Genomic DNA, 13,551 nt, shown 5'->3' with positions numbered 1-13,551 from the left:
GAAGTGCTCTGCACTGGAAATTAATTACAAACATGGCACAAGGAAGACTGCTACTGCTGAAAGCTATGAAAAAGTGCACAGATAGTATGACAGGGATATGAGAAAAAAAAATAATCAGTTATTGGACTGGAGGACAGCACTAACTTAATGCTCTGTTTCCCTTCCTAAACTACTATCTGCTTTATAACTTGCATTTTTCATGATCGTTCCTCTGTCTCATCTTAATGAGGCTGCTTCGCCGTGCTCTAATACTTCCCTGTTTATTTGGTGTACAGAGAGTTAAACCCTTAATCTTTTGGGTGCTTGTGTCTGACAAGATTAAGGGCATACCATTACTGGGGAAAGAACTGATTGTACAAAATGCAAAATTGACTGGTTACATCCATTGTCCCTAGTTATAAACAAACTCATGGAACTCTAGGCAGGTGCATCATGAAGAAGACGTTTAAAAGTTACTGTGAGATTGCCTGGAAAGGCATTTAGTGTCTTCTGCTCATGAGGAAATAATATTTCCAAATCCCCAGTAGCTTAATATAGCATGAGATTTAAAAACAGGCAAGAAAGGTTGCCTTTGAGATCACTTCCTCCTGAGATAAAGCTTTAGTAAAAAATCAAGGGCAAAATGAGCAGCATAAATACAACTGAAAACTACTTTGAATGGGGCTTCTAAGATACAGAAGACATTTGGAAATACCATCGTTAGCTTAAAACCTTGAAATTCATCCTATTGTCATGAGTAGAAGTCAGGTAGTCAGGACACTGATAGTCTTGGAGCTTTCAAGGGGAATGAGGCCCTGGCACCCACAGGCTTCTACTCACAGTCAGTACTTAAGTGAATCTGAAAACACAAGGGCTTTCACAGTCAGCTGTGTCTCTCTCAGGACTACTGGACCAAGGAACCTGATAAAATGTCTTTTATAGCTACTGTTATTATCAGGGCTTGTTAAGAGATACGGAACATTGATCAGCTTACTTGCAGGTGATATTTTTAAAAAGCATGAGAAGGAGAGATGCAGCTTTGTCTGTTCCGTGAAAATGCTTCTCCCTAACTCCATAGCTAACTAGATCTTAGATTAGAGTTGTCTCTGAACATTAAATTCCTTTGGAGACAGGGACCTCAGCATTGCTTGCCTTGAGGCACTGCAATAGTAGCTCTCGGATTCTGGTTGGACACAGGCAGTGGCAGAATATGCACATCTGTACTTCCTGGTCAAACTGGAATGAGCAAAGGGGAAAGGATAAAGAAAAGGAGTGCGAAATACAAATTACTAAGTGAATAGCTGCTATCAGACTTTCACTTTTTATGTAAATAGACTTCCCACACACATGTCCACATGTCTACCTTATAACAAACACTTGATGGCCAGTCCCATTTTTTGGGAAAAGAAATTCCAAAGCAAAAAGAAGCATCAGCTCCTTGGGATGCTGTGTGACCTTTTCCCAAGACTGCAACCTATTTTGAATTGACTGGATCCACTGCGCAATATAACACAGATTTTATAGAAAAAAACCCACACTTGGCTTTCCACCTGCAGGTCTCTTGCTCAGTGTCCTCCACCTCCCTCAGGCTGCAACTTTTGAATCTGTTGGCCAGTAAACACAACAAAAGTTCCTATAGATCCTGGAAAACCAGGAGACGAGAAAAGGAAGAACCAAATTAGTACCTCAATGGAAAAAAAAGTCTTTTGCAAGTGACCTCAAGCATTGCTATGCAAAACAAATTCCACAGTAGATTGAGCTGCAAGAAAAACTTCATTACTGCCACTGATACAGAACTATTTATCCGAGCAACCGAAGAGGATTAAGTCAAAGGAGATACGTGTTCCTAAACCTCTTAACATGACTATAGACATCTCCCATATGTTACTGATCACAAAGTAAAAAACTCACTAAAGTCAGTGAAGAATCTCTCTTCAGCTTCACTAGGTTTCAATTAGATCCACTGTTCATTCTCCTGACTTCATGATGCTGCACGGCAGCTCTCAATTTCTAATTGCTCTTGGTTTTATTCATTTAACCACTGAGGTGAGGTTAGGGTAAGGCACAGGATCGTTCAGTAGCATCATCAATAATTAAATGATGTAAAGTTACAACAGCATCTGCCTTGTGCCAATGCCCTTTTATGCTGTTGAATATAGCATATTCATATGCTGCAGAACAACTTAGCATACAAAATAAATGTGTCTACTATTTGCATAAATTGCCTATGTAGATAAATGACAATGAGGCAGTGAGAGGCCAGGTCTGCTTCTGTTCAGTATAAGAGCCTGAACTCCAGTGGAGGTGAAAATGGAAGCTTTTACCCTTAAAAAACCAAGCATCCTCCCCTCTCAGCAAACACATGCTGCCCCCCGCCCAAACCAAACAAAAAATATTGAAAATGTTTATTGTGAATTAGCTCTTAGTATCTTTTCTAGGTAACAAGACCTACTCTTAATGTTCTGCAAAACATTAACATGACTTTTTCCCTCAGAAGTGGAGCTATCTCCTAGCCCCACATATGAACAGCCATAATGGAGTCTCTGTCTCCTAAGAAATAAAATAAAAGATTATTAGTAGACCTGCTGGTTGCCACATTACCCCTGCCCTTTGCCCTCTCCACCCCACCCTCCACGTCTGATTCAAATTAAAGGTTTCCTGCAGCAATACAGAACCACTACCACTTCAGATGCATCAGGAATGAAGGTTTGGCATGTTGTACGCATGGAGAAATACTGCAAGAAGGAAAGCATTCATTGTGGTCGCTGGCAGATAAAAGGACATTTCATGCAATGTGTAAGACCGTGGAATGTGCCAGTCATAAACGCAGTAATAATTTTTTTAAAAATTCCTTTGACAGTTCTAGACTGACCATACTATCCTCTCCCTCCATCCCAAACCCCAAAATCATCACATACTTCATGCTTTTAGTATTTTCCATTTAGAAGTGATGAACCACTTCCAACCCACTACAGGTAAGCCCACGGGTCTTATCTTAAAGACCATACTCACAGAAACACATACATTTTACCACTTCAAATCAAAAGGGAAGCATTCAGCTTTGTAGAAGCGATTAGTTGTTCAAAACACACATATGCACCATGTAAACCCATGTCTTCCTTAAGTGGTTTTCTTCATCTTCCAGGATTGTGTTGCAAATATTTGCGTGGCTTTCATATTGGCATGCGATTGGCTACAGATCTCCTACGTTTGATATATCCACTCAGTATCAGGAACGTGTGTCACTGAACTCTTCACAGGTAGTCTAAACCAGATATTTCAAGTTATTTCACGTACAAATCAACTAATGCAAATTTTAGCTATTTTTTCTTAGACTACTCAGGTTCAGCATGGAATCCATGCTTACCTGACTCAGTCTCACTTGGAATGGCTAGCTAACCAAGAAGGTACTGAGCAAGAACTGAGAGAATCTGAATCCAATTCCCACTGCAGATATGGACTTCTTGTGAAGTCTGACTTCTTTTAATGCAGGCAGGGCATCAGTGGTAAGATGAGGCAATGCTCCCTCTCTCCACAGTCCTCTCTCCTGTAAAATATTCTGCCTTCTTATTTGCATCTTCTTTCAACATCTGTAGTTGTAATATCAACTGTATCTCCCTAAATCCACAGAAAATAGAGCAAGGCAGTGTAGCAAGAAGATTTAGTCCACATCCCTTCTGCAAAGGCAGCTTTAACACTAAACTCACTAATGGGAAACATGAAAGGAAAATATTCCTTTGGGAAATGACCATTTTAATTTCTTTTCCCCTCTTTCTCCCCCTACATGTTTCTTCTAAATCTTGTATTTCCATTTTTTACCACATGCTTAGTGGAACAACAGGAAGAGGGGTACCATGCTCGGTTCTTAACAGCTACATGCTCACACAACACATTAATGCCAGATTTCTGGTTAACAGACACCAAAATAATGCACTGTAGAGCTTTAATTCCCCAACAGAAGGACCTCAGCATAACAAATAGCACTCCGGACCAAAGGGGAGCAATTCCCATCTACTCACTTGGTGGCTCTGAGCTTTCGGATTCAGCAAGAGGCTGAGTTGCTATGGAAACACGAAGGATAGATAGGACATGTAACAGTACAGCACAGCATGTGAATGAGTTATAAGAGGCATGGGCAGGGGTGACAGAAAGAAAAAGAGAAGAGGTCTAACGAGGAGAGAGTGAGAATGATACTGAATCCTTACAGCAGAGGTGTATTACCTGAAGGGGCTGCAAAACTTGTCCTGCTGCTTCCCAAGCCCTCTCCCCTGGGAGAGCTGTGCTGCCAGGTGCAGGCCCCTCCAGGTGACAGGGAAGCCAGCCTGCACTGCATGGTTCCTGAAGCAAGCTACGGCTCCAAGGGTCCCTACTGATGCTTCTTCATCCTGAAGACAGCTACAGTACTTTTGCCGGCTTTTGGTCCAAATAATAACCTACGGTCGCATACTGCTAACCCATTAAGTACTGGAATTTCTGGAAGGCCCTCTGGAGCAGCACTCCACTGCTAGCTTTTACCCAACTACAGAAGACAAAGGAGCAAGGACAAATGAGAACTCACTCTCCTGATACATCGTTCTTTCTCACCTCCACGCACTACAGCCAGGGTGCAGGCAGAGAGGAGGAAAAAAGATCTAACAGCACAACTGTGAGCACCCTTGAGAAGTAAGGCAGTTTTGAGAGAAGCTGACAGACTGAAAGTCTCTTGGGAATGCTGCTACGCACTCCCTTCCCAAGAGTAAAGACAGGCTGTACAAACACTGAGTACAAGCACTACACCAGGACAGAGGGACAAGGAAGTAGGCGCACTCTTCTAAAAGTCATGGGAAGAATGCGGTGTGAGACACACCACACGTTGTGAGGGATTTCTCTACTATTCTATGTCACATCTTTAAAAATAAAAGAATTGTCGCTGTCATGTTTTCATGATCAGGCAGAAAACTACAGCTACAGAGAGGGGTAAACTGGACATCTTGAGAGAGGCTGGAGAGCAGCCCTGCAGAAAGAGATCTGGGGGTCTGGGCTGACAGCAAGTTAGATACAAGTCAACAGTGTGCACTGGCAGCCAAAAGGGCGGCCGTGTCCTGAGGTGCGTTCAGCACAGCAGAGCTAGCCAGTCAAGGGGAGCGACTGTCCCACTCTACACTGCAGTGGTGCGGCCCCACCTCAAGTACTGCGTGCAGTTTTGTGCGCCTCAATATGAGGACATCAAACTATGAGAGTGTGTCCAGAAGAGGGCAACCAAAATGGTAAAAGGTCTCGAGGGCAAGACTTAGAGGAGCAGAGGAGATCACTTGGCTTGTTCAGCTTGGTGAACAGAAGGCTGAGGGGTGCCTTCATCGCAGTCTACAACTCCCTCAAGGGAGGCAGTGGAGGGGGGTGTGCTGATCTCCTCTCTCTGGTGACCAGCAACAGGACAAGGAAATGGAATGAAGCTGCATCACAGGAAGTTCAGACTGGACACTGGAAAAGGTTCTTTACTGAAAGGATGGTCAGTTACTGGAACAGGCTCCGCAGGGAAGTGGTCACAGCACCAAGCCTGTCAGAGTTCAAGAGCATCTGGATGACGCTCTTAGTCATATGACTTAGTTTTAGGCAGTCCTGTGAGGAGCAGGGAGTTGGGCTCGACCCTTATGGGTCCCTTCTAGTTTGAGATATTCTATGACTTTATTAATTTCTTTTCCTCCCATGGTGATATCAGTGCTCCTGGTGTGAGGGAAGAACAGAAGAGGCCCTCAGGTGTTTTTGCAGCCTAAATCTGATTATGCAGATTTTAAAAAGTTATGAAGCTGGATATAAAGAAATGAGTTTTCTTCCACAGCTCCAGAAGGTGTCTCTGTAACAGGCTTAGGGAAGCACAAGCCATTCCCTGCTGATCACTTCAGTATCTTCCACTCTATTTAGCTGAGAAACTGAACTCTATTTGCTGTGCTAAGTTGATTTCAGGAAATTTAGTTTCACACCACAAAAGCCGAGCATATCACATAAGATGTCCCCAAGAACGGAACACAAACTGATGAGAAATCTTAATAGCAAAGGCCAGTGACAACAACCAGCTTTCACATGGGCAGAGTTTCACACCCTACATCCTACTCTTGATCTCTCTCCTTCCATGAGTCCAGCATACCCGGGAGCTGTCTGTGGCTTTTCTCTGTCCTGGAAATCAGACTTATCTGTAGTTCCTCTACCTGAAGATTCAGTTTTCACTCTCTCTCTATATATATATATACACACAGAAAAAAAGGAGAACACCCAAGGATGTTAGGCAGACTGCACCGCACTCAGTGAGGAGATGCATGCAGAGCAAAGTGGAACAAAATCAACAGCCTCTTCTACCATACTCACTCTCTGGTAAACAGGAGGTGGGTGCAGCAGTACTTGCTAAAAAGAGAGAAAGGACGGTGAGGGGGGGAGTTGATTCCCGTTAAATACTACCAAAAGATGGAAAATTAAAGAACAAATTGGTAAGATTCTCTGGACATAGAGTGCAAACAAAATAAGTGCACTTTGTCAGACCTGCGCTTTGGATCCTCTGTGAGCTCTTGCTTTAAACCGACTTTCTCGTAACACAGGATCACTGAATACACACCAGCGCTCACCGACATTCCCAGGAGTTCAGACCAATGCCATGTAAGGCCAGCAGAGACGCTGGCCAGCACTGTGTACATGGCAGCAAAATACAGCCTATGCGATCACTGTTTTGGTGAAGGCCATCGCTAACTATCCTATTCCAGCTTAGGACCTGGTGGAATCCGGGGATTATTTTAGTGTTGTTTTGTTGGTTTGGGATTTCTTACACTAAGATGTTTTTACATCAAAACCAAACACAACATACACACACAGACTCCCGTGGTTTAACACACATTTGAGTCCCACCTGCACAACAGCAAGAAACAGCTGGGGCTCAAAAAGAAACTGTTCACAAGGTCTGTATGCAGCCTTTGTCTTCAGATTTATAAGGAAAAGGAAATGCAGAAAAGAAAACCAGTGAATTGTTGGGAAGAAATACAAACCCAAGTCAAGTTAGACAGATATCCTCCCAACGTCACAATTCTCATCTGCACTAGTATAGTACATTATCATCACTTGGGCCTTCATGTGCCTCTAAGATAGAAAGAAAATACTTCTTGTGTATTGAGGAATTTTTTTTTTAATAAATCAAAATAACTAAGGACATATCCCAGCAAGCATTAAAAAATTGTGTCAGTTTTTACATTCAAGTAGAAACTTTAAATAATAGGGCAAGGAAAACTAGTTGCTTTAGCTAGTTTGAAAATACAGCCTTGGCTGGTGTCAAAACATGTTTTATATATTTTTTCCTGTAAAATTTCTGAAACATTTCTGTGATCTTCAAATCACACCAGACTAGGGGACACGCAACTTCTTCTTGATTTTGACTTTGCCCACAAACAGGTAATACTGTGTGACTGGAATTCCAGCACAAATTTAAAAAGGCATTTCTGTTGTGCCAACAATCTCTTCACCATTGCTGCAACCAAGTTCATGATCTCAGACAGGCTTTGAGAACCTCAGAGAGCAGAGGAAGATTTAGCGAACGGAATGCTTGGAAGGATCACAGCTGGAAGGCACAGATGTGCTTGAAAGACCATCAGCAGAATTTAATTTGTAAATGAAAAAATGTTATAGCCCACAAAGAAGAAAAAACTTAACCTACAAGGGAGCAGAGTTAGGAACTACAGACTGATTGATAGAGCTGATCGCCATATTTAAAAAAAAAGTTTAAAAGGAAAAAAACCCCTGTACTACAAGCATGATTTAGTGTTCTTCAAAGCCACGTACCTGTCCCCAAAGTGATGAATATAAGGCTCGGCAGACAGATCTGTCGATGTGGCTGAAACAAAGCTTTTAATGTTCTTTTTCCTCTCTTCTTAATTGAATCTTTTTCCTTTTGCTGTGGTACTGATCTGCACAGAGACTGAATACCTAAGCCTTTATCTCCCTTGTGCATCGTTGACTAGGTCCAATTCAGAAGGGCCTGCCAAATCATTTGCCTGATATTTATAATACTAAACACGATTACCTTCATATAAGGGATATATTACTTCTACTGAAATTAACAGGCCCCAAACTATTTTAGGCAACGGACTGCACATATGTTCTGGAAATGTCTCCCAGTTGACTCTTTGTAACTACTGCAATTTGCAGTTCTGTCTATCCATCTGTCCATTCATTCATCCCTCTTGACTACCAATCCATTCATCCTGTTAGTGGTCCATTAAGTCCAAGCTTTTGTATAATATGGTCTTTAAGGAAAAATAGCACAAGGATGATTCAAATCCTGTAATTAGGGTAAAAAAAAAAAAAAAAAAAGAAAGAAAAAAAAATCTTTCCTTTTTTTACTTCAGCTTCAGAAATCTCAAAGAATGTGACAGCAGCTTCATAAAGGCTGCCCATACAATCTTGGGAGTAACAACAGTTCACCACAAGGACACATACTTTAATAAACAGAGTAACGCTCACTTAAAGAGGTTTATTTTAGCTGCCATTGATTAACTCTGACTTGAAAGGCACAAAGCTATGAAGCATACAGCATTTCACTGAACAGAACTGACAATTAAACATATCCATCAAATCTCTCTAACTCATTTTGCATTGTGAAGGGGGAAACATGCATTTTTTATTTAGTATGAGGTTTATTTATTTATTTGGGTATACAATCTACACAAGTGCTGGAAGACTATCCAAAGACTACTAACAGTAAAAAGTATTAGTGAGAAGAGGCCAAAAATGTGAGGTTTTTCTTGAAGTTTTTGCTTTCAAAACTGAAGATATTAAAAATTCTGAAGTTTTTGGTTGGCTCCTAATTCGTCTAAATCAGATCTGCAATTTAGCTAAAATTTTCTCCTGTTTTTTTTTCCCTGAATTATCTACATTTCATTAAAATTTGAAAATTTTTAATTGATTCATAAAGATGAAGCCTTCCACTACTCCACTCTAATCAACAAGTTATTATTATTATTAGACAAGCACTAAGTTAAATATTTGAATTGCATGCTTTACAATAAAGACAAAGATGTTAACCCCTAAATCTGTTCTAAAACCAGCATTATTACTGGGTGACTATTCTAGTGTCAGCCTTGTTAGGAAATGGATAGTACCAGTACAGGGTCTAAACACCCTGAGAGGAAAAAGATACTAAATTAAAAGCTAATGTTATGTATGTTAGAGGCACACTCTAGAACATAAAAAGAGAGTGAAAGAAATGCAGAGAGGCACTTACGTGAGTGAGGGATGCCTGCAGTTTTTCCATGGATGGAACACAGACAAAAAGAAAAGACAGAGATAGAAAAAAAAAAAATGTGGAAGAGGTGAGAAGAGGAGATAAGAGAACACGGAGCTGGAAAATACCACCAGCTATCTCAAATCCAACCCTAGGGACTGGGGCAGGTTATAGGAGTTATCACAACAGACTGGATGTCAACTGTGAGGGCTGGCTTACTGCACAGGGCCCGAGATTTCCAAGCAACAAGGCATGTGTAATGTCTCATACTGCTCAGCAATGCTGGTGAGGCAGAAGTTGGTAGACAAAATCAAGACCATGCACAGCTCAGAGGGCCTCAAAGCATGCACATATAAGGGCTAGGAATATTGCTAGCTCTCAGTTCAGGAGAAGGTCCTGCACAGTGGTTTCAGAAAACCTATGAAGTAGGTACACAAGATGGGTGCGATGGTGGGAAGAAGAATAGGCTGTAGATCTAAGTGCAAGGGGAACAGGAAAGAAGAACCCCAGGGGTTGTGGGCAGTTGAATACAGATCCTAATACTTGGATGAGGCTATGTACAAGGATAAGAGACCACCTCTCCCCTGCCTGATTTTGTCACATCCCCTCTACCCACTCTAGACTTTTTTTCCGCCCCCTCTTTCTCTCTTGAAAAACTCTCTAGTGTTTAATTGTTCCTGGTTGAAACAGGAGGGAAAGTGTTAGGCCACAGCAGAACATCCTGCCATTGGAGTACAAAAGTACCCAAGTAAAGAAGACAAGAGGCTGTGGAAATCGCCTTAGGTGCTGCACGGGCACCTTAAAGCAGTGATTTGCAGAAAAAAGAAATCCCCCCTGCCTCTCTCTCCTTCCACAATACATGGCCAGTCCTATGATGAACCTCTTAATTTCTGATTTGAAAAAAAACCTGCCTTGCAACAATAACATTACATTCTCTATGACGAATGTCCTTCTCAACACACTGCTTTCTCTTATATAAAACTCTCCGTTACATAGGCCCTTCTCTGTGACAGTATGAAGCTTATACTAGTAACGCAGGGCATAAATTAGTGCAAATAAAATAGTTCCTCTGCCTCCTACCTTCAAGGAAGATTTATAATTAGCAGTGAAATTCACTACAATCAAAAAGCACAGCAAAAACAAAGGGTACAGCAAGGTCTGCAAGAGAAGGTGTCATCATGCATGGCAGAGATTCCCTGGAAAGATGCAAGGAAAGAGAACTAGAGAAGCAGACAGAGGTCTGTTTTACTTACGAACTGGCTGTGTCTTGAAGTCGGATGGCAGGCTAATCTCACCCACACCCTTGCCATTGACCGCAGACAGTCTCACAGAGTAGGTTGTTTCAGGTTTCAGGCCGGTGATAGTGATCATGCCTTCCACATTTGCTGTTGCAGAAATAAGGGAGGAAAAGCAAAGAAAGTCTCAGGCTTTAAGTCAACAATAAATGTCATATTTCTATCGTATACTTTTGCCACGGTCACCCCATGTAACAGAGTCTTCTTCTGGGCCCAGCCTCACATAAACAGTGCAGACAAAGAGAAAGGTCAGAGCTCCCACCTTTGTGTCCACCAGCTAATCAGAGAGGTGTGTTGCTACATCCTCTCCAGAGGGGATGTAGTGGAGTTCAATGGTAGACAGCAGAGGGCATCAGCCCCTGGCCTGTGCCAAGGAGCACCCTGAATAATGCTCTTCTGACTGTAGTAGACACACCACCTAGAACTGCTCATCTGTTAGGCTGCATGATCCAACTGAAAGCAAAGCTCTTTGCAGGAGAGAAATCCATCTCTCTCCTTTAACAATCTATAAGGTGAGATGCAATGCAAGAGAAGGAAAGAACCTGCTGTAGGGTCATCTGATATGAAGAAAGAAATAAGCTCTATTGTTCCTGCACAGACACAAAGAGAGAAATGAGAAAAAATGAACCTGAATCTAGCTATCATCACATCTTTCCAGTGGGGACCTAAGAGAAGAATTTCAGTTCCAGCCTGGAGTGGTGGTGCAAGATTTAGCTCTGAAACAAAACTTTCCTCTTTATAGTCTTCCCAAATCAAAATTCCTTTGGTTTACTGGACTGAAGGATACATTTTAAGTAGTATGTATTCCTGTAGATTGCTATAATGAGACAGAGCGTAGTGAGAGCTGGGACTTGCTTCTGGAATCGGAGGGTTTGCGTTCCGCTAACTAAAGGGGCTGACTGACAAGGCTTGAAAAGCCTCTGTAGGAAGCACACAGTCACTCCCTAATGAGCAAGTGAAACCTCATTCGATACGAGGCACAGGGTTCTTCACCTTATTCAGACAGGATGGTGCCAACCAGAAAGGGATACAGAGATGAACATAGTGCTGCAACACACACTCTAGGTGGAGCAGGCCGGTGTCCTGTCACACATGTACACAGCTATCAGTACAGCTGGGCCATCATTTCCAACTGAGAATTCAAGGTGTCACTGCAAAGCAAGTGTTTAAGAACTTGTCTGGGTCCTTAATATAGGAACTGAAATTGCAAAGCTATGGAACCCTCCACTCTGGCTTTCCCCAAAGGGAAGGAAAGTCTTTTGAGATGCAGGTGGGGGAGGTATCATCTTGTTTTATCCTCCTACCTTCTTTGGCATCGTACAACCTCGAATGCCATTCTCCCTCGCCCAGTGCCCTCCACTCCGCTTTGTACTTGAGGATGGGCACCCCGCCAGTAGCTTCAGGCTCATCAAACTCCACCTGGGCAGTACTGGAATAGGGCTCCACTCTGTCAATGGAAGGAGAGGACGGAGTATCTGGAGGAGGAAGGGAAAACAACCAGTGATACAGAACACAGCAGGAACCAAACTCCAGTGGCAAAGAACACAGAAAACGGGGAATATCAAACACATCCTTGTCATGACTTCACAAAGCAGAGGAGAAGGCTAGGCCTGAGGCTCCCCTCAGGAGGGGAAGGCTGTTAAGAGGCCTTTTAAGAATGCTAATTAGACAGCGTAGATACCTTCATCTTGTCTCTCCTCTAAGAGGCTAAAAAGTACCTTCTTCAAAAGAGGACAACCAGAGCAGAGTAGCAACAGCATCCTGGATGCTATTTTGTCCCCACAGTCTTTTCCATAGGGCACTCCCAATACCTGGGGTTGACCAATCTGTCTCTATGGCAGCCCTGAGAGGACACAGAGGCCTTCCAGTCTGTCATGCAGTTGGACACCAGGCCTCTTTGGTTGGTACACAGTGCTCTGAGGTTTCTATCTTGCACTATCTGTATTACTAGGGATATTTTGAGAGGGAGAGGCACACATGCGCGTATATACACATACACAGTGGCTGTCAGAAATCAAAGAACACAGCTCTGTCAAAGTGTTCTGGAAGTGGAGAAAAAAAAGGAGACCCTTCAGAAACAAGGAAACAGAGATACCGAGGATCTTGTTACCTACGACCCATCCCAACACAAAAAAATCTATGAACAGTCTCTCTGAAAGTAGAGGCTGGCTATCCTGCTACCCCACCAACACACACTAGAAAAGAACAGTCACTGTCACCTCAGCTCAAGGGCTGCATATACATTTCCTTACCTCCCTGCCTGGGATGCTCACCTGCCTGCACAAGAATGAACTCTGAGGACTCCTGGCCAATGCGGTTCACAGCAGTGCAGTTATAGTTCCCAAAGTCATTTTCAGAGTCTGGTGTCACCTGTGGAAGGAATGAAGGCTCATGCTCAGATCAGAAAACCTTTTTCAACCTGTGAATGCCCTCTGCTTTTTGCTGGGGAGAGAAGCCACAATAAAGCACACAACCCTGAGGGCTGTCCGTATAGGGGAGAACTGCAGTGAGCAAAGTCAAAGGCAAGGGGGAGGTGGAGTCCCCTATTACTTGATTTTCTTAGCATTTACATGCCAGAAACACCACACAACGTCTTGTCTACCAACAGGGTGTCCTGATAAAAGACTTAACTCCTTCAGCATCAGGAACATAAATTTGATAGCACTGAGCCTTCCTGGCTGCATACGTCTTTTCCCCTCCTTGCTTTTCCTCACCTCCAGGTAGCTTGCTGATGGAGTGTTGTAGATCTTGATATTGCTGTAGTTTGAGCTGGGAAGCAGCTGCCCATCCCGGAACCAGGAGATGACAGCACTAGGATAAGCAAATACCTCACAGGTGATGTTCACTTGATTGCCTTCCCAGGTATAGACAGCCACAGGGCCCTGAAGCTTGGGGGCATCTGAAAGACAGACACATTTATGAAGGCAATTTGAGACAGAAATCTCCTAAAGTAGCCCAGTCAGTCTCACTTCAAGAATCCCCTGGCTGGGGTCCAGTTTAATGTGGGGAAGGGAATCTAATATAGGAAACAGGAACTGT

At 42.9% G+C, this 13,551-nt stretch overlaps 1 protein-coding gene across 6 annotated transcripts in view; it reads right to left on the bottom strand.

Annotated features, from left to right (window-relative positions):
* Positions 1-13,551, bottom strand: part of NCAM1 (neural cell adhesion molecule 1) — a 122,248-nt gene that overhangs the window by 24,276 nt on the left and 84,421 nt on the right. For all 6 annotated transcript variants that reach the window (XM_086766078.1, XM_086766079.1, XM_086766080.1 and 3 more), the window contains 4 exons: positions 13,227-13,411; positions 12,786-12,882; positions 11,817-11,987; positions 10,471-10,602 (listed from right to left, as the gene is read on the bottom strand). In XM_086766078.1, the coding sequence (XP_086622204.1) occupies positions 10,471-10,602; positions 11,817-11,987; positions 12,786-12,882; positions 13,227-13,411 (585 nt within the window). The remainder of the gene's footprint in view (positions 1-10,470; positions 10,603-11,816; positions 11,988-12,785; positions 12,883-13,226; positions 13,412-13,551) is intronic.

The sequence above is a fragment of the Chlamydotis macqueenii genome, chromosome 24, assembly GCF_036417535.1.
Source record: "Chlamydotis macqueenii isolate bChlMac1 chromosome 24, bChlMac1.mat, whole genome shotgun sequence".
Taxonomy (NCBI): domain Eukaryota; kingdom Metazoa; phylum Chordata; class Aves; order Otidiformes; family Otididae; genus Chlamydotis; species Chlamydotis macqueenii.
Note: the sequence above shows the minus strand (reverse complement) of the source record. Positions and strands in the feature narration are given on the sequence as shown.